The sequence below is a fragment of the Oncorhynchus tshawytscha genome, linkage group LG13 (assembly GCF_018296145.1).
Source record: "Oncorhynchus tshawytscha isolate Ot180627B linkage group LG13, Otsh_v2.0, whole genome shotgun sequence".
In the NCBI taxonomy this organism is placed as follows: domain Eukaryota; kingdom Metazoa; phylum Chordata; class Actinopteri; order Salmoniformes; family Salmonidae; genus Oncorhynchus; species Oncorhynchus tshawytscha.
In genome coordinates this window covers 57,576,902-57,601,164 of record NC_056441.1, presented here as the reverse complement: position 1 = coordinate 57,601,164, position 24,263 = coordinate 57,576,902, and the positions used below count along the sequence as shown (strand labels likewise).

At 43.2% G+C, this 24,263-nt stretch overlaps 2 protein-coding genes across 5 annotated transcripts; one reads left to right on the top strand and one right to left on the bottom strand.

The window, feature by feature from the left end:
• Positions 1–404: 404 nt before the first annotated feature.
• LOC112265303 (kinesin light chain 1) lies at positions 405–13,615 on the top strand. 4 transcript variants are annotated; one of them, XM_024442461.2, is made up of 13 exons: positions 415–484; positions 968–1,054; positions 6,723–6,951; positions 7,077–7,307; positions 7,672–7,747; positions 7,960–8,188; positions 8,314–8,401; positions 8,679–8,780; positions 10,894–11,067; positions 11,296–11,395; positions 11,572–11,752; positions 11,837–11,903; positions 12,075–13,615. In XM_024442461.2, exons 3-13 carry the CDS (start codon positions 6,742–6,744, stop codon positions 12,174–12,176), a joined length of 1,560 nt encoding a protein of 519 aa, XP_024298229.2. In that variant the 5' UTR covers positions 415–484; positions 968–1,054; positions 6,723–6,741; the 3' UTR covers positions 12,177–13,615. The 4 variants fall into 4 exon arrangements, with proteins under 4 accessions (XP_024298230.2, XP_024298229.2, XP_024298228.2 ...); XM_024442460.2 differs by having other exon boundaries at positions 416–484; positions 968–1,284; XM_024442462.2 differs by lacking the exon at positions 968–1,054 and having other exon boundaries at positions 405–484.
• Positions 13,616–15,162: 1,547 nt separating this feature from the next.
• Positions 15,163–22,628, bottom strand: ercc2 (excision repair cross-complementation group 2). Its single transcript, XM_024442459.2, has 23 exons — positions 22,447–22,628; positions 22,068–22,167; positions 21,897–21,974; positions 21,722–21,784; positions 21,494–21,607; positions 20,608–20,724; positions 20,400–20,516; positions 19,680–19,803; positions 19,491–19,587; positions 19,179–19,312; positions 18,862–19,030; positions 18,505–18,623; positions 18,330–18,399; positions 18,096–18,165; positions 17,509–17,610; positions 17,335–17,398; positions 17,085–17,206; positions 16,770–16,862; positions 16,614–16,686; positions 16,403–16,473; positions 16,063–16,206; positions 15,558–15,701; positions 15,163–15,383 (listed from the first exon to the last, which is right to left on the bottom strand). The coding sequence occupies exons 1-23, from the start codon at positions 22,449–22,451 to the stop codon at positions 15,291–15,293; spliced, it is 2,283 nt and encodes a 760-aa protein (XP_024298227.1). The 5' UTR covers positions 22,452–22,628; the 3' UTR covers positions 15,163–15,290.
• Between the last annotated feature and the right edge of the window lie 1,635 nt (positions 22,629–24,263).

The following is a 24,263-nucleotide window of genomic DNA, read 5'->3' as shown; positions in this document are numbered from 1 at the left end:
CAAATGTTATATTATATTAATAACTTCTTTTAGTATGTATATATATTTTGGGGGCTCAGAGGGAACAGAATAGCATTTGCAGACCTAAATAAGATTAAAATAATAAAGGTGTCAAAACTAAGGCCAACTGGCAAATGTAAATATTCTGGTCTACGCCACTAAATTTAGAATTGGGTGTAGAATGCACTGCAGTGTCACTGATGCTGTCAAGCAGCTGTCCTGACCCCTGAGCAGTGTTCACCTAGGACAGGGATGGGAAACTCCAGTCCTCGGGGGCCTGACTGATGTCACGCTTTTGTCCCAGCACCTGCTAACACACCTGACTCCAATAATTAACTAATCAGGATCTTCAGTTTAGAATGCAATTAGTTTAATCAGCTGTGTTTGCTAGGAAAGAGTGACACCACTCCGGCCCCCATAGACTGGAGTTGCCCATCCCTGACCTAGGACATGGGGAGCAGTGAGGCCGAGCTGCCCTTAAAAGGTATGAGTCTGCCTCAGTAGCCACACCAGCTGAACCATCAATCACCCAGATCGTATAACTGCCTGCAGACACCCACCGAGTGATCTGCTCTCTGTCTCCCTCTGTCTTCATCTCTGTAGAAGATGCCACTGTGTTCTATAGTCCATGTTGGTCTCTATAGCCTTGCAATTAGTCTCACATTGCTCCTGCCATCATTTCCCATCACTCTGACTTTTCATGCATCCTTTATCTTTGCAATGCAAACTTATACATTAATGTTGTATGTAGCACTTTAAAACTAAAATCTCATTCCATTACAGCCTAATAAATTGACAGCCTGTCATAGAGCAGTATCATTTATATCATATGTATATTATACATAATATATTTTTTATATACACTTTTTTATGCATTTATTTAAAATAAAATGTGAAAAGAGCAGTTTATCTCGGTAACAGTCATCCTTGCAGTCCTGTCTGTGCTGGTTTGTTCTGTCACTCGCAGTTCAGAACACCGACAGATAGATGGCCTTGTCCTCAGAGGGAGATGGCATCAATCTACCGCGGTGCATGGTGGGAATGATCAGATCAGGTAAGCTGAAATGAGACCGTCTGAGCCGCAAGAACAGGTGAATGATTACTGTAGGCCTACTGTTAATGCCGTCGTCCAAAGATACCTTGTTATCTTGGTCCCATAACGAACAAATAGTGGATGTTTTGACGCGAGGAGTCCAATTAACTTTAATGAGAGCCCGAATGAAAAGCGGAGATACGCTACAAAAAGAGGTCGACAACTCGCCAAAAACCTGGAATTAGTAGCAGGTAGGTTCAAAATTACTTTTGTTGATCGTACTCTTGTTAATGTTTTCACATCAAAATTTTCTTTGACGTGTGGATCATAATTGTGTAGTTTCAATGGCTGCGTTATATCCAAATTTTATTTTATTTCTTCACAGCTGCTTTAATGCCGAATTGTCACTGTATGCTTATAGTATGTCATCAATACATTTATTTGACAACATGTATTGATTTGGATTAATAAATGTTTTTATTTATTTGTCTGTAGCCTACGCAGTATAAGTATTCCTATACAATTTTAAAACGCGTTGACAAAACCACAACAATGCACACAGGCCTAACCATCTGTTGTTATTGCCTAATATTATACAAATGCAAATTCGTAATCTATATAAAACCCTGTGCATTGTGAAGGCAGACAATGTCTAATATTGGAAAACATCCAAATACAATAGCTTATGGAACAGTCCTCCTTTACACGCGCACATGTTGTTTATCTGTCTCTGACTGGTGTTGCATTTCTCTCAGACAGGATGCTCCTCTGTAGGCCACCATCCAATTTATTGTAGGCCTATGGTAATTGCTTCTCAATTTCTCATTTAGGTCTACTGACCTGCTTTTATTAAATATATTACATTTTCTTAATTATGTAAATATAGAGCTGTAGGCCTATTCATTCATAAAATGTGAAATGAACTCATTTGTTTTGCACACAAAAAAGTATGAGTATTGCATTGAAGTTTCACAAATAATGCAACGAATCTTGTCTACTTTCTATGACTGACATGATTAAACCTCATGTCATTGTTAACAAGATATAGTACCTTAAGATCACTTTCTCAGAAAGAAATGGGTAAATCCGTTTGAATTCAAACCCTTCCATACATACAGTGCCTTCAGAACGTATTCAGACCCCTTGACTTTTTCTACATTTTGTTACGTTACAGCCTTATTCTAAAATTGATTCAATTGTTTTTTTCCCCCCTCAATCTACACACAACACTCCGTAATGAAAAATCAAAAACAGGTTTTTGGACATTTTTGCTTATCTAGAAAAAAGACCAAAAAAATGATATTACATTTACATAAGTATTCAGACCCTTTACTCAGTACTTTGTTGAAGAACTTTGACAGTGATTACAGCCTTGAGTTTTCTTGGGTATGACACTACAAGCTTGGCACAACTGTATATGGGGAGTTTCTCCCATTCTCTGCAGATCCTCTCAAGCTCTATCAGGTTGGATGGGGAGCATCGCTGCACAGCTATTTTCAGGTCTCTCCAGAGATGTTAGATTGGGTTCAAGTCCGGTCTCTGGCTAGGCCACTCAAGTACATTCAGAGACTTGTCCCGAAGCCACTCCTGCGTTGTCTTGGCTGTGTGCTTAGTGTCGTTGTCCTGTTGGAAGGTGAACTTTCGCCCCAGTCTGAGGTCTTGAGCATTCTAGAGCATATTTTAATCAAGGATCTCTCTGTACTTTGCTCCGTTCATCTTTGGCTCAATCCTGACTAGTCTTCCAGTCCCTGCCCTGAAAAACATCCCCACAGCATGATGCTGCCACCACCATGCTTCACCATAGGGATGGTGCCAGGTTTCCTCCAGATGTGACACTTGGCATTCAGGCCAAAGAGTTCAATCTTGGTTTCATCAGACCAGAGAATCTTGTTTCTCATGGTCTGAGAGTCTTTAGGTGCCTTTTGGCAAACTCCAAGCGGGCTGTCATGTGCCTTTTGCTGAGGAGTGGCCTCCGTCTGGCCACTCTACCATAAAGGCCTGATTGGTGGAGTGCTGCATAGATAGTAGTTCTTCTGGAAGGTTCTCCCATCTCCACAGAGGAACTCTAACACTGTCAGTGACCACCGGCTTCTTGGTCACCTCCCTCACCAAGGCCCTTCTCCCCCGATTTCTCAGTTTGGCCTGGCAGCCAGCTGTAGGAAAAGTTTTGGTGGTTCCAAACTTCTTCCATTTAAGAATGATGGAGGTCACTGTGTTCTTGGGGACCTTCAATGCTGCAGATATTTGTTGGTACTCTTCCCCAGATCTGTGCCTCGACACAATGCTGTCTCGGAGCTCTACGGGCAATTCCTTTGATCTCATGGCTTGGTTTTTGCTCTGACATGTACTGTCAACTATGAGACCTGATATAGACAGGTGTGTGCATTTCCAAATCATGTCCAATCAATTGAATTTACCACAGGTGGACTTCAATAAAGGTGTAGGAACATCTCAAGGATGATCAATGGAAACAAGATGCACCTGAGCTCAATTTTGAATCTCAGAGCAAAGGGTCTGATTACTTATGTAAATAAGCTATTTCTATTTTTAATTTTTAATACATTTGCTAAAATGTCTATAAACCTGTTTTTATTTTTTAATAAATTTTAGAATAAGGCTGTAACAACAAAATGTGGAAAAAGTCAAGGGGTCTGAATACTTCCCGAAGGCACTGTGTTTTCCCATTGCAGAAGTGGTCAGAAAGTGACTTTTTTACCATTTAACGTAAATTATCTAAAAACATTAAAAGGCAGATTTTTTTTCCGTATTTGCATATGTTGCAGCTTAGACCCCATTTTACATAATTTTAGGTTTTTGTGTTGTTCCCGCCATTGGTTGAGACACAACATGCTCTTGAATACAGGTTGAGTGTCTTGTTTTGGCTGATTTATGTACTAAAATGGGAGTAGAATTTACATTTCAACTTTCAAATGGTACCATATGGTTGGAGTTTCACATATCAGAGAAGGTTGACTTGAATCTGTTTTTAAATTATACTCAATCCTTCATAAGAAACCTATTGAAATCATAAAAATATAGATAATAGACATGACCATTTAAGATGACATTCGACTGTGGGTGGACCGGCGGTCATCTTTTGTGGTAGTAATTAGAAGTTAATGTCAATTTAATTTATATTCCAATGGTGTACCAGCTAAATGGCAGGGGTCTGAAGGATAGGAACATTTTCTGAATAGTTTTTCTATGATTGAAATGACACCCACCCTGTGTTCAAGAGCAGGTTTTGTAAACGATGGTAGGCACAACACAAAAACCTCATTTACGTTAAATGTTTAAAATGACCATTTTTATTTAAAAAATGTAATGTTTTACGAAATAATCCAATAGTTTGTAACACTTTATAAGCTTTTAAATGATATCAAACTGAACTGTTAATATTTTCCAGTGATGAAGACATGCAAAATGTGTCAACTTTGAGTACTTTTATCTCCTGATTTTTAAATATGTATTTTTTAAAATCTCTTTTAGTCCTCATTTGGACTAATCTTCCAAGAGTCCTTAAATATTAAAATAGAATTTATAATATGAACACAATTTCACATATAAACACACTTTTACAAACAGACAGACATACACTAACATATTGACCAGATAAATACTGATAAGGTCCAAGAAGTAACTTTCTGACCACTCCTTCCGTGGGCGAACATGTGTGGAATGTTACTGTATCTTTAAATCAAAAGATGTCAAAAAGGGATTGAATTCAAATGGATTTACCCAAGTATTAAATAAGAGCTCCGCTCTTTTCAACATTTAGATCTGTTATAGGTCCTTTATAAAACGACTGCAGCGTGAGTCCCAATCAATTCCAATGGCCACTGTTGTTTACAACTGTCATATGCTGCCCTCCTCCCAGGAGCCACTAGTAAACCGATATCCGTGTGTTAATGTATGGTCTGCTGCAGCTGGCCTGCCTTTTGGTGTTATGCTGATGCAGCCTCCTGCTCAGGCCCAGCACAGCTCCCTCTTGTTCCCCATAGACACCTGTTTCTCCTCTTAGGCGCTTGGCTTCACAGCGCAGCCCTCCTGTCTTGTACCCCCGTTAGTATTGGAATGGTGGAAGGATGACCAGAGGCCATTTATGCTCATGATTCGAGTTCAGGCTGCCCATCTGGTCTTTGAGAAGCCAACATATTATTTTTGTATTCATTTTTTGAGGCCATCCTCTGTGCATCAGCATGTTATTGCCACAGGGAGAACACCACCTAACCAGAAATGACACCCACTACAATTGTATTTATTTGTATCTGAAGCAGGTCATGGCTGATCTTGTATCGTGTTTTCATTTCATGTCAGAACTGCACTCCAACCATATGATTAGACCTGTTCTCGCTGGACCCATTGTCATTGTACTACACATCCCACTCCAACCCCTCAATGTGGCATGATGCCTCACCGACCAGGAAGTAGGCTACATCATGTGTTATGACTTGTCATTGAACTGGGCGGCTGTCGGCTCCAGGCTTTATGCCTTCCGGCTCACAGGAGCAAAATGGCACCGTTGTACCAGGATGTGTTTTACATACAGTCCCATTGGTGTTTGTGTTGGCTATTCACTGTTTCCTTTGGCTGCCAGAATGCATAGTCATGGTTCTGAAAGTTTGCATAAAAATCCCCAGGCAGGTCACTTTACAGTTTCAAAGGCTCTGACAGGCTGTCAGGGCAGCACACTGTTGTTGTTGTTGACACCCCCCTGTGGTGGTAAACATAGGCTACACTTGTAGTTTTGCACTTTGTACAGAACTTGGAGGATAATAGTATGTTCTGATAAGATGTTTTGTGAAACAGCTATAGGACAGATAAAAATGGATTGTTGTCATTATGGTAGGCTTGTGTGCTATTAGTCTGGTTTAGCTTATTAGAAGTGGCAGCATTTAATTATGCACTAGCGGTAATATGGCTAATGGCTACACTCCACAGTAAACAGTGTTGTGTTGGACTAAAGCAGACAATGTGTAGGCTAACCATAAATCCTCTCTCCTTTCTCCTCTGTGTGTGTGTCTGTATTTTACTGTAACTCTCTAGTCACTCTTTAGCATACCGGCAGTGGTAAAAGTATAGTTGTATATCTATAGCTAGTTGGTCAGCCTACACATTGTCTGCTTTAGTCCAACACAACACTGTTTACTGTGGAGTGTAGCCATATTACCGCTAGCGCATAATTAAATGCTGCCATTTACACACCAATGCTGGGCCTTTATTCTATTTGTGTGTCCCATACGTGCATATATACTGAGTATACAAAACATGAACTCTTTCCATGACATGGACTGACCAGGTGAATCTAGGTGAAAGCTATGATCCCTTATTGATGTCACTTGTTAAATCCACTTAAATCAGTGTAGATGAAGTGGATGAGACAGGTTAAATAAGGATTTCTAAGACTTGAGACATGGATTGTGTATTGGTGCCATCCAGAGGGTGAAGTAGTAGGTGCCAGGCGCAACGGATTGTTTTAAGAACTGGAACGCTGCTGGGTTTTTCACGTGCAACAGTTTCCTGTGTGTATCAAGAATGGCTTCACCACCCAAAGGACATTCAGCCAACTTGACACAACTGTGGGAACCATTGGAGTCAACATGGGCCAGCATCCCTGTGGAACGCGTTCAACACCTTGTACAGTCCATATGACATTTTGAACCTTTCCGCCTCCTCCTCCTCCATACAGGGTTGAGCTGAGAGGCGCCATGCTGTCGGGGGAGGAGATTCTGTGCAGCACGCGGCAAGTGATAGCGGGCCTTGAGGCGCTGCGAGGTGAGAACCACACCCTCCTGGACAACCTGCAGGAGGTGCTGGAGGACCGGCCGGTGGCCGAGAGTGGCAGTGTGGAGCAGGAGAAGAGTGGCATCATCCGCCAGTCTCTGGAGAGGATAGAGCTGGGCCTGGGAGAGGCACAGGTGGGGTCATACTGGAGATGGCAGAATGAGTGAAGTTGTATTTTGACTGTATTGTATGTGTACATGTTTATATGCACACCTACTTCACTCTCTTGCTCTCGCTCTCTTTCCCTCTCCATCCCCAGGTGATGATGGCTCTGTCGGCCCACCTGGGCTCCCTGGAGGCGGAGAAGCAGAAGCTGCGGACCCAGGTACGGAGGCTGTGCCAGGAGAACCAGTGGCTGAGGGACGAGCTGGCCAGGGCCCAGCAGAGGCTGCAGGACAGGGAGCAGGTGGTGGTCACGCTGGAGGAGCAGAACAGACACCTGCAGTTCATGAGCAGTATCCGCAAGTACGACCAGGAATCGCCATCACCGGTATGTCACAGACCACCACAACCAGGGTGGTATTCATTATACACCAAACGGGGAAGAAACAGACTGATACAGTGAGGAACTACCAAAACTGCTCATATTCGTTTTCCATTGCACAATGTTTTGCTATGGTGTACCCTAATGAATATGACCCAGTGCATGTCTTTGCCTCGGCTTTTATGTTATTACTAAAGCTAAGCTGTTGGTGGCTTATCAGCGCAGGTTGCTATGTGTTTCTCTGTATAGTTCATAGTTAAACCTTTATTTAACGTGCCTGGTTAAATAAAGGTTAAATAAATCAAATAAAAATATAGGATTTCTTCTCCGCTCTGTACTATCGATCTAGTTATGTTTTCTATGTCGACAGGATGACAAAGAGACGGGCTCCACCAAGGAGTCCCTAGATGACCTTTTCCCCACGGACGAGGAGGAACAGTCACAGAGTACGTGCACTCGTCAAATGAGCCGGATATTCTTGTCTGTCTATCTGCTGTGCAGACGAGCTATGCATGTATGTTTGTCGATGTCTCTGTGTGACTCTCAGTGTTGTATAGTCTGTCACTCGCTGTGTGTATGTCTATGTATGTTTGTGTTAATGTATATTTGTGTGTCTGTATGAATGACTCTACCTCCCTCGTGTCCTCCTGTCCCCCAGTATCTCAGCCCCACGGTAGCAGTGCGGCAGCAGCGGCCCAGCAGGGAGGCTATGAGATCCCGGCCCGCCTGAGGACCCTTCATAACCTGGTGATCCAGTACGCCTCCCAGGGCCGCTACGAGGTGGCCGTGCCCCTCTGCAAACAGGCTCTGGAGGACCTGGAGAAGTCCTCAGGCCACAGCCACCCTGACGTGGCCACCATGCTCAACATACTGGCTCTGGTCTACAGGTGAATGGAGCCACGTTAGCCTAGCATATCATCCATGCTAGGTCTTACTGTGGGGGATTTGCATAGTGTGGCTGGTTATGTTAGCTGAATGCTAAAACTAAAGGCTGTTTTGCTCTTCTCTGCAGAGACCAGAACAAGTACAAAGAGGCGGCTAACCTCCTGAATGACGCGTTGGCCATTCGGGAGAAGACCCTGGGCATAGATCACCCTGCGGTATGTTCCTCTATAGTCTATAGTGAAGTTCAAGTGTCACCAAAATGGACAAAACAAGAAGTCTAAACCATGCATAGCTATTGGCTTTCCCCAGCACAGTGGAAAAGCAGCTACAGTATGTAACCAGTGGTGTAGGGTAAGTGTTTTTTTGCCCAACAGTTTACCCACCTTTTGCGAAAGAACGCATTGAAGGTATCGGGAGCATTTCTTTTTTCACCGCGACCGGCGATCAGAGTACATCACTGGATGTAACTAACAGTACTGTATTTGTTTATAGGTGGCAGCCACACTCAACAACCTTGCTGTACTGTATGGAAAGAGAGGGAAGTACAAGGAGGCTGAGCCACTGTGTAAGAGAGCCCTGGAGATCAGAGAGAAGGTAATGAGGCAGTAACCTAGCAGCAACGTGACTAGAAACCCTGCCCTCTGATGGACCAATGGCAACTCTGCAAGCATTCTGTAGTATAGCACTCCTACACTGCTCCAAAAAAATGAAGGGAACACTAAAATAACACATCCTAGATCTGAATGAATGAAATATTCTTATTAAATACTTTTTTCTTTACATAGTTGAATGTGCTGACAACAAAATCACACAAAAATTATCAATGGACATCAAATTTATCAACCCATGGAGGTCTGGGTTTGGAGTCACACTCAAAATTTATAGTGGAAAACCACACTACAGGCTGATCCAACTTTGATGTAATGTCCTTAAAACAAGTCAAAATGAGGCTCAGTAGTGTGTGTGTGTCCTCCACGTGCCTGTATGACCTCCCTACAACGCCTGGGCATGCTCCTGATGAGGTGGCAGATGGTCTCCTGAGGGATCTCCTCCCAGACCTGGACTAAAGCATCCTCCAACTTCTGGACAGTCTGTGGTGCAACTGGTGGATGGAGCGAGACATGATGTCCCAGATGTGCTCAATTGGATTCAGGTCTGGGGAATGGGCGGGCCAGTCCATAGCATCAATGCCTTCCTCTTGCAGGAACTGCTGACACACTCCAGCCACATGAGGTCTAGCATTGTCTTGCATTAGGAGGAACCCAGGGCCAACCGCACCAGCATATGGTCTCACAAGGGGTTTGAGGATCTCCTCTCAGTACCTAATGGCAGTCAGGCTACCTCTGGCGAGCACATGGAGGGCTGTGCGGCCCCCCAAAGAAATGCCACCCCACACCATGACTGACCCACTGCCAAACCGGTCATGCTGGAGGATGTTGCAGGCAGCAGAACGTTCTCCACGGCGTCTCCAGACTCAGACTGTTACGTCTGTCATATGTGCTCAGTGTGAACCTGCTTTCATCTGTGAAGAGCACAGGGCGCCAGTGGCGAATTAGCCAATCTTGGTGTTCTCTGGCAAATGCCAAACGTCCTGCACGGTGTTGGGCTGTAAGCACAACCCCCACCTGTGGACGTGGGGCCCTCATACCACCCTCATGGAGTCTGTTTCTGGCCGTTTGAGCAGACACATGCACATTTGTGGCCTGCTGGAGTTCATTTTGCAGGGCTCTGGCAGTGCTCCTCCTTGCACAAAGGTGGAGGTAGCGGTCCTGCTGCTAGGTTGTTGCCCTCCTACGGCCTCCTCCACGTCTCCTGATGTACTGGCCTGTCTCCTGGTAGCGCCTCCATGCTCTGGACACTACGCTGACAGACACAGCAAACCTTGCCACAGCTCGCATTGATGTGCCATCCTGGATGAGCTGCACTACATGAGCCACTTGTGTGGGTTGTAGACTCCGTCTCATGCTACCACTAGAGTGAAAGCACCGCCAGCATTCAAAAGTGACCAAAACATCAGCCAGGAAGCATAGGAACTGAGAAGTGGTCTGTGGTCACCACCTGCAGAACCAACCACTCCTTTATTGGGGGTGTTTTGCTAATTGTCTATCATTTCCACCTGTTGTCTATTCCATTTGCACAACAGCATGTGAAATTTATTGTCAATCAGTGTTGCTTCCTAAGTGGACAGTTTGATTTCACAGAAGTGTGAATGACTTGGAGTTACATTGTGTTGTTTAAGTGTTCCCTTTTATTTTTTTGAGCAGTGTATATTATACTATCATTTCTCAGTCATGCAAGCAAAAAATCATATACCTATTACTTGTTACTTCTCTCAACAATAAATAATGACTTATTACTCCCTGGGAAAAGTAATTTGTTATATTAAGTTGCGTCCTCACTCGATGTAAACAATGTCGTGTTGCTTGCAGTGGAGAGGTGTTTCTCGGCTGGGCACAATTGACATTTTACTGTTATATTCTTGACCTACCAAATCAAAGAAATGGGAGTACGTTTCTGCCACTTTTTATCTCCCATCACAAATACTTATTTGGATCAGTGACTAATAGGAAATGAATGATAACATCAGTAACAACCCATTTTTTTTCTATCAGTAACCGTATAATTTCAATTGGAACAGTAACTCTGTGTTATAATATAATTATTACCCAAACCTGTTAATCCCCACCCCCCCTCGTGTCGTTGGCAGGTGTTAGGCACGGACCACCCTGACGTGGCAAAGCAGCTGAACAACCTGGCGCTGCTGTGTCAGAACCAGGGCAAGTACCAGGAAGTGGAGCAGTACTACGAGCGTGCCCTGCACATCTACCAGAGCAGGCTGGGCCCCGACGACGCCAACGTGGCCAAGACCAAGAATAACCTGGTGAGGGATGGAGAATAGGAGAGGGTGAATGGAGGGAGGGGTATAAAGGGGGGTTGGACATGGTTGGCATGGTCACTGGGCTAGATGCTACCATATTATGTGTGTGTGCGTATAATATGCTATGATTGGGGAGAAGTGGGGGACTTTGACCCAAGCTGCATGTGTGTGTCTATCTGAGGTGTGATAGTGCTATTTGTGACTCTAGTATTGCTGTATTTCTGACTACAGGCTTCATGTTACCTGAAACAAGGGAAGTACAGACAAGCTGAGGCTCTGTATAAAGAGATCCTGACCCGGGCCCATGAAAAAGAGTTTGGATCTGTGGATGGTGAGAGCAAACTCATAATATGATCTTTGAAACCTGCTCTCTAGATTCAGTAGCATTTTGATCCAAAAACGGTGTATGTATTGGAATTGAAAATGTACCTCAGATTTGTACTGTAAATAACTAACTGTACTGCATGATGCCACTGATATGCATCCTCTGTGATGTTGGTGTCTCAGGTGATGTGCGGGACATCTGGACCCACACGGAAGAGGAGGGCTCCATGCAGGATGGGCTGGGCAGTCTGAAGCGCAGCGGCTCATTCACCAAGCTCCGCGAGTCAATACGCAGGAGCAGCGAGAAGCTGGTCAGGAAGCTGAAAGGAGTCGGACCTCAAGATACCACGCCTCCGACTCCTGGGTAAAGACCAAGTCCTCAATCTGCACGTGTTAGCTCTCAAAATGATGTCCAATTTTTTACTCTCTCTTTCTTGTTCTCCCTCAGGATGAAAAGGGCTAATTCTCTGAATGTGCTAAACGTGGGTGTGAGGGAGTGTCAAGAAGCAGCAAAGGTGAGCAGCAGTTTCTGGCTTATTCTCACATTTCTGTACAATATGATTGTTATAGTGTTTATTCATCCTTTCATTTTATGTGTTTCATATCCTAAGGCATTTCTCTGGCTGTGTGTCATCAAAATTAATGTGTATATATATAGTGTTATAGTGTTTTGTATGTTCTTCCAGAACCCCTGCAGCCTGACAGAGAACCGAACCCTGAGCTCCAGCACCCAGAGTCTGGCACGGCGAGGATCCCTCAGCTCTGCACACTACACCTCTGAACACTAGCCCCCCCCACACACACACACATATATATATCCAGGAAGTACTCTCACACAGCTCTGGTCCCTACTCTCCGTCTCAGTGAACCTACATAGGTCACTGCAACCCCCTTCCCTTGCTCTGTTTTAAATCGAACAATGATCTGTTGAAGTTTGTTTACTGCACTATGTTGTAGCGGGTGAAGGTCACTGATACTCCTTGCCTGCTAGTTTTATCCCCTGGTGCCCCAGTTCTGAGGTATAGATTAGGATACACACAGCAATGAGGACTGGTTTGAGAGATTCAGATTGAATCCGTTTCAGACCAGATTTAGTATATATATCTGTATATATCTGTACAAGGAGGGAAAGCTTGAATTCTTCAACGATTGTTCACAATTATGAACATCTTGATATTTGCATTTTAACTGCAGTTGGGTCAACAAGTGCATGCAAAAAAGGTCTTATTTATACAATGTGGTTTTTAAAGTGTGTTACATTCTGATTTGATCTCCTTGTGTCCATTACCAGCGGTCCTCTTATTTTTGGCACTAGGTGATTTTAATTCCACAATTAAAACAAATATTTACTAATATCTATTGAATGTGATGCACAAATAGTGTATTGGCTTCCATGTTAGGTTGTGGTAAAGTGCTCTCCTTATTCCACAATACTAGAGCAAAATCTGCACTTCCCAGTCCAGCGGTAGAATGCAATTTGTCTGAAAATATGTTTGTACTATGTTTAGCAGATTTCATTATGAGCAGATATAAAAAGCTTAAGCTATTTTGATAGCCCAAAAGTAAAAGCACTATGTGCCTGTATGTAATAGCTTATTTTTTTATTTGTCTTAGTTTGGGGTACATTTATTTTTTTGGATAGCTAGCTAATTTAAATTCCTTCTGAAACATGTTTTTTAAATGATTTGATTTTGTTGTCTATGCATCTTACACAGGATGTTATCAAGAGTAAATATGCAATTCGAGGGACAAAAAGCGATTAATTCACTGTGGTGGTATTTCCAAGTGATCATTTAAAAGGGCGGTAGAGGAGTCACTATTGTAAACAGGTTCTAATCTTGCCCTTTCGTTCAACTCTGGCCTAAAAAGTGGGCACAATCCGAATGTGGACAAGATCAGGACACAGAATGCATGTTAGCACCATGTACAGTATAAACAGGGCTATAAGCTGACAAAGCACAAGGGCTCTATTCAAACTGTCAAGCTTTTCATATGCAGTGTTTTACCATGAATGCAATCTCCATTAACATTGCCTTTAAATTTCAATCACGCTGAACTTCAGCGATACAGATTGAATAGAGCCCTACATCTTATTTATGTAGAATTATGTTCGCTGTTACATATGGAGAGCTTTCTTTGCAGATTGTCAATGTTATTGAAAATTACAAATATATTTTATATCTGGAAACCATAGCAGACAAATGTCAAATAAAGTATGTCTCTTCAATCCACTGTGTTCATGCTAGCCTTGTCTGGGTATGTTTCATGATGTACATGTCATGACGTGGCCCTTTCTGGGTCTAGATCACATCTTCTCACTCTCTCCTACACCCAGGTTCTGTTATCTCAGGTTGTAAATTCCTGATGGAGACTCCCCCTTTTCATGCAGAGACCACAGTGAACAAAGGATTTCACGTGGCCAAACTCCTAAATCCCCGAAATGGGAAAATGAAACAATGTTCACTTGTGAGGTGAGAATGGTCTGTGGACACTTAAGGGACAGGCATGACGAGTGTGTTTCATTTGGTGACCTCAGAGAGGACAGGAAACACAACTATATCTCTGAATGTGTACATTTCTCAATTATGGGGTTTGCATCTAATTCTTGTATAAAATTAAAGATTCAAGTATTTGTGAAATGTGATGTTAAACCTTTGTGAGAGAATTGTATTCCCTTTAAAGTTTAAATAAATCATTGGCCCGCCCACGTGAGCACAGACATGATCAGGCATCATAGAACCGCCTTTCCTATTGTTACGAATAAAAAAAAACTGAGGAAATCCTCTTTAGAACGCACATACCTCGGTGTAAACTGAGGTGGCACAGGTTTGAGTGCCAAGACTGAGCAAACCCACAGCGTGAGTTGTGATTAAGAATTGTTATTGAATTCCTCACCATACCACATGGAGAATTGGCTACACGGCTGGAAATTGTTAAACTCAGACTATAGATCCATACAGAATAAGAGCAAATCTTAGATACTAATTACTAGTCTCCAGCTAGAAATTATGTAAACCTGGGATGCGAATGCCGACAAACGCTGAAACATCTATGAGAACATTTCTGAATGGTACTCTGAAGTATCCATCCAACCACGAAAGACTGATCTTCAGGGAACAGAGAGAGACTCGGATGAACTCTCCAGCAGACGGACCAGATTCCAACAGAAAAGTTCAACACATGGGCGTAAATATATATTGATTGCAATTATTCCCGAATGAGTGAGCGTTCATGTGCAAAGGATTAGCATTTCATTTCATATAATTAACTGTGTAGTGATTCCTTTTGTCTTTCCTGCTCTTTCTCAGTCCACACCCACTTCACTTTGTCCACCAAGCCATCATATCGGTTTAGCCCACTAGGGAATATTCCCTAACATTTGTTAGTAACATATGTTTATGCATTTCTGTGATAATTTACTTTATTTACTAACTAAATAAAGTCAATTGGTGTATGGATGATTCACAGTAAAAGGTTGGGTTCGTGCAGATAACCAACCATTTACGTTTGGAATGAGACTGACGTGAGGTATAAAATAATTCATTAATAGAATTGATCAGATATTAAAATATCTGAAGAGTTATTCGGAAAATTATAACTTTAATCTGAAGATTTTCTGTGGTGTCCCGACTTCCTGGTTAATTACATTTACATGATTAGTTTAATCACGTAATAATAATTACAGAGAACTGATTTGATAAAAAAACAGTCTTCACTTTTAAATGATGCCAAAGACACATCAATGTGTTAAAAAAAAACATGCCAACTGCATGGTAGAAACTGGAAACATTTATTTTTCGGCCTACCGGCTTATGCAAATATACATTTAAAAAATAAACTATGTACAGTAGGACAGTATTGGAACAGTGACTGTGGGTTTGACTGGGTGATGACACTTCCTTTTAGGCCTGGTGAGCGATCTGGGCGATTTTTTGCAGCATGTCCTCTGACTGCAGCTGCTCCAGTGTCAGCAGAGACAGGCCCAACTGGTCCTCCTGAGGGGAATGGATAGGTTAAGGGGAGACCTGGGACAGGTTCAGTTGGCAAAAACATTGAACGTTGCAGTTAGAGATGTCATGAATAGAGCTGATGTGATTTCTTATTCTAAGTCAGACAGGCGTCTACATAAAAATAAATCCACAGCCCTGCTAAACATGTCCCTGCTGTACCTGTCTGAAGGGCTGGGCCATCTGGCGTAGGAAGTGTTTGGACAGCTGTACCGTCTCGTCGATGGTCAGGTTGAGGCTGCCGTCAGTAAGGTGCTCCTGGATCCACCGGGGCAGCTTCCCTCGCTTGTCAGCCCGGGCATAGCGCTGCAACGGAAGTGAGAAACGATTGTTCCAATTCTCTTCAATAGCCTTTTTTATTGTACCCATTTATTTTGTTACCATTGATGTGAAGGCACTAGCTAGGTAACAGCATTATGGAACAACCTGCTGTGACCTCAGTGCATTACAGCTTTCAAATTCAAGAAAGCCACAAAATTGAGAATTTTTTATTAGGATCCCATTAGCTGACGCCACAACGTCAACTAATCTTCCTGGGGTCCAACACAGAACTAAATTACAAACCATTTGTTTTTAAACAAAATTATCATGGTAGAGTCTATCAATGATCAGAGTGGTAAGAAATGTTCCTTTAAAACTAGACACGCCAAGTTCCAAAGGTCCTCACCTTGTCTGCGAAGATCATCAAGCCGTAGTCAGTTTTGCCCCTGATGGCGCGGCCCACACACTGCGCTGCGTGCCGCATGGCGTCAAACGTCAGGAAGTCATTCTCTCTAATCTGGAACTGGTCCCGCAGGTACTCCAGACGGGCCTGGTGAAGATGGACAGAAGAGGAGAAGGATAACTACTTTGGAAAAACAGACCATTAGGATTAAAGGAAGTGAAAGAATTGCAGGACAGAGGGGTGAGGAGGACATATGCTGAACAGAAGAGAGGAACAGACCAAAACAGTGAATAAAGCAGAAGAACAAGGGAAAGATGATGAACAGCAGAGGAGTTAGACTGACCTTCAGGATCCGGCTCTGTGTGTAAACGTAAGGCACTCCGAACATGATCACCGCACGGCCAAAATGGTGGACTGAGGGAGATATTTGAAGAGATAAGTGATATGAAACTAACTACACATGACCTATGCTGTAACTTTGGCGGCCATTTTGTTTAGCAAATGAGCCTAATGGAGGCTCTACTACTATGTTACAGGAACTAAACAACACTCACCAAAGTCGATACCCTCGGACACCTTCCCCCTGGCCACAGACAGCAGGATGGCTCCTCTGCCGTTCTCACAGGCCTGGGGCACAACAGATAAGAGGTCAGAGGTCACAGACAATGACAGAAGACAACCTAAGACAGTCAAAGAAAGGGTATCCTGACCTCCTGGTATTTCTCCAGAGCCATGCTGGTCTCTGCTGCGTCTGGGGTCTCGATGAAGATCAGCTTGTTCCTCTGGACATTCTCCAAGATGCCCTACAGACAGAGACACAAAGGGGCAGGACAAGAGGACAAAGCTTACTCAACGTCCAGATTACTACCTTGCAAAAAATTACATTTCTGGCCACAATTCTATTGGCTGCCAATAAAATGCTAACATAGATATGTCTATTGCTATAACAGTACAGACGGAACAACAAGATATTCACTTTTAACAACATTTATCCTCCCTTCCATTTGTGGACCGTGTACACACACCTGCTCATACCACGACGCCACAATGTTCTCCATGTAGGTGTAGCTGGTAAAGAAGGCCACGATGCCATCTGGCACAATCGCAGACATCTCCAGCAGCAGGTTGCCATAGTTACGGATGACAGCTGAAAAATTGAACCCAGATCAGGTTTATTTCAGTGATTTGTTTTCACATCTAAGGAAAGGAGAGTCTAAACTTACAAAGAGGCAAGGCAAGCTTACAATATTTAGATACAATGTAACAATCACTAACCAAAATCTTCACGTGTTTCAAACTTGGAGGTCATGGCCACCTGGTCGTTCCCCCTCCCCACCACCTGAAAGAGGAAGAGCTCAGTGTCACCTCCTTCCATCCTTTCTGAAGCTCAGCATAGCTTGAATTAACCACTCAGGTCATATCATGTAGACTGTTTCTGAGGTTACTCACAAGAGGGCAGAGGCAGGTGCGTGCCAGCGTCATGGTGAAGGATGCCACGGTAACAGGCCGGAAGTCCAGGATTCGGGGGTAAATGTCCAACGGTGAAAGGGTCTGTGGGTAGAAACATGATCAGAAGTAGACAACCACAGGTTAGGACAGCCGAGCCAACACACAGCCAAGGGATCTAGTGAGAGGATCAATGGAGAGAAGTGATGATCATATGACTGAACTGACTGCTGAGGCTAAATAATATACTGAAAATAATATAAACTGTCAAACTTTACATTTCTGTTTGCGTCGCATGCAAATTCATTGATAAACTAAATTCTGAATGGTGGTTAAAAAAAAAAAATTAAAAAGCCGCAGATTTATTGTTGATAAAGTACTGAGAAACACAAAGAAAAGCCATAAACACAAGCCTCATTAACACATGTACTAAGTTTACAAATGGCACTCTAGCCCAACTGCCTTGGAATGTGAGTGGCCCCATCTTGGACAGATGAGACCATCAGCAGGTGTCTTATAATCACTAATCAAGATTAGTGGCTAGGTCACAGTTAATCTAGGAACAGAGGAAGGGGAGAGCGAGAGATTACCCCTGACGTAATGATGACAGACTGGAAGCGCTCGAACACAGGCTTGATGGCAATGGAAGGGTCCATACAGCTGAAGGGAGAGGAGAGAAGAGCAGGGTTAAAACTAGATCCCATCCACTTGCATCCTGATGGAATATTTCACCCTTGGGTCTTGCAGTGGCACAACATCTCATCCATCAATATCACACCGTTCTGCTGGCAAAACAGAACATACTCAACACAAATGAACCCCACCTGAAGTGCAGCACGGGGTTAGCAATGGTGGGGGTTCTGTCTTCAAAGGGTTCAATGATGATGGTGAAGCCTGATTGTGGAAGATAGCAAGGGAAGAACAAAGAAAATAAATAACCACAGAGCTGTAGCCATGTAGAGGTAACATAGACCCAGTCAGCCTAGGGAGGTTCAGTACCTTTGCTGTAAGTGCTGACCAGAGTGGCAAAGTTGGAGATGAGGGTGATGGCTGAGAAGTCTGCGATGTCCGCTATCTCTAAAGTCCTCAGCAACGAACGCAACCTCTCGGCACAGAATCTAGAGAAACAAATAGATATGTCATAAAAGGAGTGAGTAGGAGTTACTAGAAACTTCTTTCAATGTACCAAAGAGACATAATCCACGATGGAGTCAGTTAGGTCTAGGAGCATTTGGTTGACATTGCCCGGTGCCCTGGTGGACAGAGTTTGCACATGTTAGGACCTAAAGTGGAAAACTCCACCAACCGAGGGCACCAGGCTATACAAAACTAACACAAAGGTACTGTAGAAGTTACCTGAGGGGCTTGCGGTCAATGCAGACCTTCTCAAAGATGTCTTTGAGGAACTGTGGAGCGCTCTCCTGCACCACATGGTGAATCCTCAGCCTGGCCTTCAGGTACTCCAGGAAACGCTTCATGAAGCCCACGAAGTGCTCTGCCGTGCGGATGCTGCCAGGCACAGCCTCTGGAGGGGGGAAAGAAAGACAGACAGTGCGGGGGAGGGAGGACAGGGTATAGAAACGGAAAGATTGATACATGAAAACCTGTTTGAGCATAAATCGATATAAATATTCAATAACTGGTTGTTTTCGACTGGACTCCAGGGGGCTAACCTTGGAGGATCTCATCTGGCAACACGGGATTGGACATGTAGATGTCGGTCTCCCTAGCAACGTTGGCCTCTTTCAGGCCCTCCACCAATCGTCTGTATTCCTCTTTCAGTTTGGCTGCATCTGTCTCCTTTATCCTACAGCAGAGGACAAGCGGTTGAGATGACATCAAAACCCTCTACACTTTTGGGGCAAGAACAACAAACTGGTTCAGTCGGTCTCATTATAGACGCCATGTACATTCTCCTTTGTACACAGAACATGACAGTGGTTCTAGTGCTGCTCTCCACTAGATCCACTAGTGTATGACCTTACTTGAGAATGGTGTTCTGTAGGGTCTCCACGTTGGCCTGACTGCGGTCCAGAGTCCTCCTGGTGATGTTGACGCTCATTGAGTCGATGCACACATTGTCTGAGGAAGAGGAGGATGGAACGTCAGCTTGCGGAGGCTTGAAACAGTGGGTTGCTTAAACAAATGGGAAAGAAACAGCTGGATGTCCTTACCGATGTTATGTGCTTCGTCAAAAACAACCACTGATTTCTTGGAGAGCTCCTTTGAGACAAGGTCTGCAATCTTTGGGTCCAGGAGGTAGTGGTAACTGTAAACTATGATGTTGGCATGGAGGATCTGTATGTGTTAAGGACAGAAGCAAAAAGTAAAAACACTGCCACAAATCCATCTCCTTCATAAAGTAATGCCACAGAGTTTCTAAACCCAGAGGTGCAACGTCACGAGACGTCCGGGAACGCTTGTGAAACAAACCAAGCAGAGCAGGCCAGGGTTTGAGAAGACATTGCGAGAAGAAGTGAAAAATCCTTGGTTGTTAATTTTCTCAACATCTAAAGGCACAACCTAGATTCGAGCCAATGTCTTAAGTAGTTGAACATGTTAATACTGCAACCTTGTGAAAGTGACAAACAGACACGTTTTCATTTGTAAAAAAACAACTTTATCACCGAAAGGGCTTATGATTTGACCGCCTGCACATGCTCAGTTCGGCGTGAGACGATCGTTAGACCTGATTATGTGTTTCTATGCTTGAGCTTAGCTAGCCAACGTCAACTTGACATCGCCTACAAGTGTGATCGGCAATTTCGATTGGAGAAGTAGTTTCTGCCCATCTTCATACTGTACCGTCTTTAGTAATGCTGTCAAATATAACATGCTACAAAAACACTGGTAAAAGAAAAACATCAGATGCTATGACAATGGGCTATTCTTACCGAATAGCGTGCTAGGTAGTAGGGGCACCAGCCTTTCCTCCGCCCAAAGTCCTTCAGATCGTCCAGATTGTAGACTCCAGCGGGGAGAGGCACCTGCTTTCCCATAGCATCAAACTCCTGGAGCAGAGAGACAGAGTCAGTCAGACAGACAGACAGAGGCGTGGGACTCTCCAGATCACTCTCTTTGTCACAATCCCAAGCCCCTCACCTCATAGAAACGGCAGGAAGGCAGGCTTGGGTTGCTGTGCCGTTGGGCACGGATGTATGACGCCGTCAGGCTGTGACATTTCCCATCCACCTCCTTCCCAAAGCGTAAGGAGCTCACCTGAACACAAAGAATCATGCAATTTGGACCATGACATGGACACACACAATTTAACTACATGCAAAGAAATGCTCTATATTGAACACACACAAAAGTGTTTGAAGAGCGTTACAGAACCACTGTTAGTGGGTGTCATCGTGAAGATATGTGTACTGACCGCTAGGGCCGGGCAATGAAGTTGTCTATCGCGACCCTTTACAGACATAGAACGCAGTACAGTAGTAACATGTCGATAATTGAAAACTTTTCAGACAATTGAAAAAGTGTCACATTAGAAGCGTCGGTACCTTTTCAGACAGTAGAATTCTGCCTGTATATCATGTTCTATTATTTCCATGACAACAATAAACATTGCTGATTGATGTGCTGCTGTGTTGCTTACGCTGTTTTTTTATGGTAGGGTAGCTAGATGTGCTTTCTTTCTACTGAATGTCTTGGTAAGTTGTGATATTTAACAAACTTTAAAGTACCCTTTTTTTAGGAAAGAGTGGTCTGCGCGCAGGCAGGCTAGAATTGACTGTTCTGCTCACCCACTGATGGACGTTAGTCTCACTTCAGAAGCAACATTACTTTACAGACAAGTAAAATGCTGTTCATGTCTCCAGAGAAGGGTTGGCATTTTAAAAAGTCAGTGTAGCCTACCCTAACAGACAAACAATCATGCTGTAGTGCTTTCAAGGGGCCACATACCATTATATCTGAAAAGGGTAATCGATACAGGCAGCCTACTGTAATTTTGTAATATGAGACTACGGCATGTTGCTCTTACCTCGGGGTGAACACACAGGTTTTTCCGAGAGGAAAGCGCCAGAGCCAGGATGTTGTTCTTCTCTCCCGTCTCCTTAGAATAGAACTCCATTAACTTCCTCAACTCCTCCACCACCTGACAGACAAGGGAGCAACATGGCATCAGAGAAGGGGATGAGAAACATATGTTCTTCAAGGACAGGGGAGCACAAAGAAAGGTGTGAGAGAGAAAGAGAGGGAGAGAGATCACCTTCTCTATCTCAGGAACAGTTCGGGAACAGTAGATCAGCTTTGTGACTTCAAGGGGATACTCCTGTCAAAGAGAGGAGAGATCACTGTATAAGTGAAATGTCAAAGAGGACCAGATGGTGACAAAGGTTCTTCCAATAGAGTCCTGATGGAGGAACGGAGATATCTTGACTCACCCGCTGATATGCAACAATCAATGACAGAAGAGAGATGGTTTTCCCAGTTCCCGATGGCATCTCCAGAACTCCATGTCCCTTTCGATAAACAATGTGTTACCATCATGCATAGGGCCATAGCATTAGGATTGATCTACAACAAGTGGCATGTTGCTGGGTCTCTCTATTTACCTTGGCATCCAGGGTCCTCTTGAGTTCCAGCATGTAGGAATATTGCTCTGGGTAAATGTAGTCATATGGGAAATAGACTAACAACCCTTCGATGTTGAGCCTAGAATAAAAAGGTAGTAGTCATAGTAAGGGCATTTCGCCAGGTAACATTCAGCATATAGCATTAGCTATATAAAAAACATCAACTAGCTGGCTAGCTAACTCCCCTATTCATCTGTGGCTAAGGTCGTTCCAACAGACATCGCACGGTGTAATGTTTATAGTTTAACCAGCTAGCTAGCTTACGATAGCCAACTGCTAGCTATGTTAGCAAAGAGTTTACTAGCCACATAGTGCTAACTTTGCCCTGTCTGAGAATCTCTCTGCCACGAGCACTTACTTCATTTCAGTGGATTTATTGCAGCGGCGAGCTAGCTGCTTATGTGTCAGTCACTTTTTTTAACAATAAATAGATGCCTAGCTAATTTATTGGCAAAACAAACCCCTTCAACTAGCTAGCTAGCTGTGTTCCACACTGGATTTCTTCAGACATCCTCAGTCTACACAAAGCCCTATCTTTTGCTTCTCTGATTGGCTGCAGAATTGTGAGCTAATCCTATGGTCTTCTCTGATTGGGTTTTGTATGCATCCCTCAATGGAAGTACGTCCCATTCCTGTAATCAGAACTAACTAGTCAAATATCGAGTTAAATGTTGCGCTGAATCGCATTTGTGGAAACCAAGACTGTTCTCAGAGCAGACCTGGTTGTAGCTAGGTATTTCTGAGTCGCGTCGGGGAAAAGTTAACCCTTTTCCTAACCTTAACTTAAATTGTCCTAAATGTCAAAGTTAATTCTCCTAAACTGTTGCGTAAATTCTCCTAACCAGCTACGACACTTCTGCTAGTCAAAACCTGCAGACTTGTCTGAGAGCAGTTTGAGTATCCACTAAAGCGATACAGCCAGCCAGGGAGGTTCAGAGAACTATTGTGCAGTCTTTTATTCAACTTCATAAAATGAAAGAAAACTGAAATACTGCAGACTAAAGAAAGAATAAAGATTTACCCGAAAATAACATTCTATTTATATACAACATGAGCAGAAGGTATTGTCATAAGAGTAGTAAAGGTACTGCCTATATTGTTCATTTGACAAGATGTATGGTAGGGGAGAGTGGGGTAAGTTGAGCCATTTTTACATTCAGCATTACTCCATCAAGGGAAATATGGTATTCTTTCTAACAAAGATATATGGAAATAATGAGAATTCATGTAAACATTACAGTTTGAAAACATACTGTAGCTTGTCCAAAAAGATTGGTCTCTTGGCACAACTTACCCCGGGAATGGGGTAAGTTTAGCCTCTGGACAGGGTAAGTTAAAGGTAGATTCAGCGATATAACGTAGATGCAGAAAAGAAACAGCATAATGAGTCAATTTCAGCAACAACTAAGAGCATTGAAGCGCAGGGCTTAACTACTTTTCTTAAATATTTGGTCAAATTCATAATTTTGTGTATGGTTTCCTAGAAACAAGGGTGGCTCAACTTATCCCACTCTCCCCTAATAGGTTGTGTGGTGGGATGACCTCAATATTAGAAAAGATAAGCCAGAAGTTACAGTTTCCTCAGATTTAGGGCTGTCCCGACTAAATAAAATCTTGGTAGACCGAAAGTCATCTGTTCTTTCGACCAATCGATTGTTCGTGTATTTTTCCTTATATAGACCCACCCTGTGTGTTTTAATAAAATCAACAATATCTTTTGAGCTTGTCTGATGCTTTAAGCTTATGGTTTGATGCCTCCAGAGGGCGCCAGAGATCTAGATAACCAGAAGAAAAAAAACTTCACCTGGCCCAACTAGTCTCCTCCCGCTCTTGGGATATTTTCTACCTGCAGACTGAAATGTTTTTATTTGTTGGCTATATTTACATAGTTGACAATAGAAGTTACTTTTTAGGTAACTTATATCAACTTGTAACTTGTAACTTTATATCATTTAGATTTGGATAAAATTTTGATTAATCACATGACAATGATTTTGAGATATGAAGACGTTATTATAAATTAGATGGAACTGTTTCATGAAAATGTGGATATGAAAACCACAATTGGCACATAGATCGTTAGACATTGTAAGTTAAATTGGCATTCCATGTGAGAAAGGTTTGCTATTCCTCGTGTAGCCTATCACCAGCAACTTCAGGAGAGTAGTGGCAGAA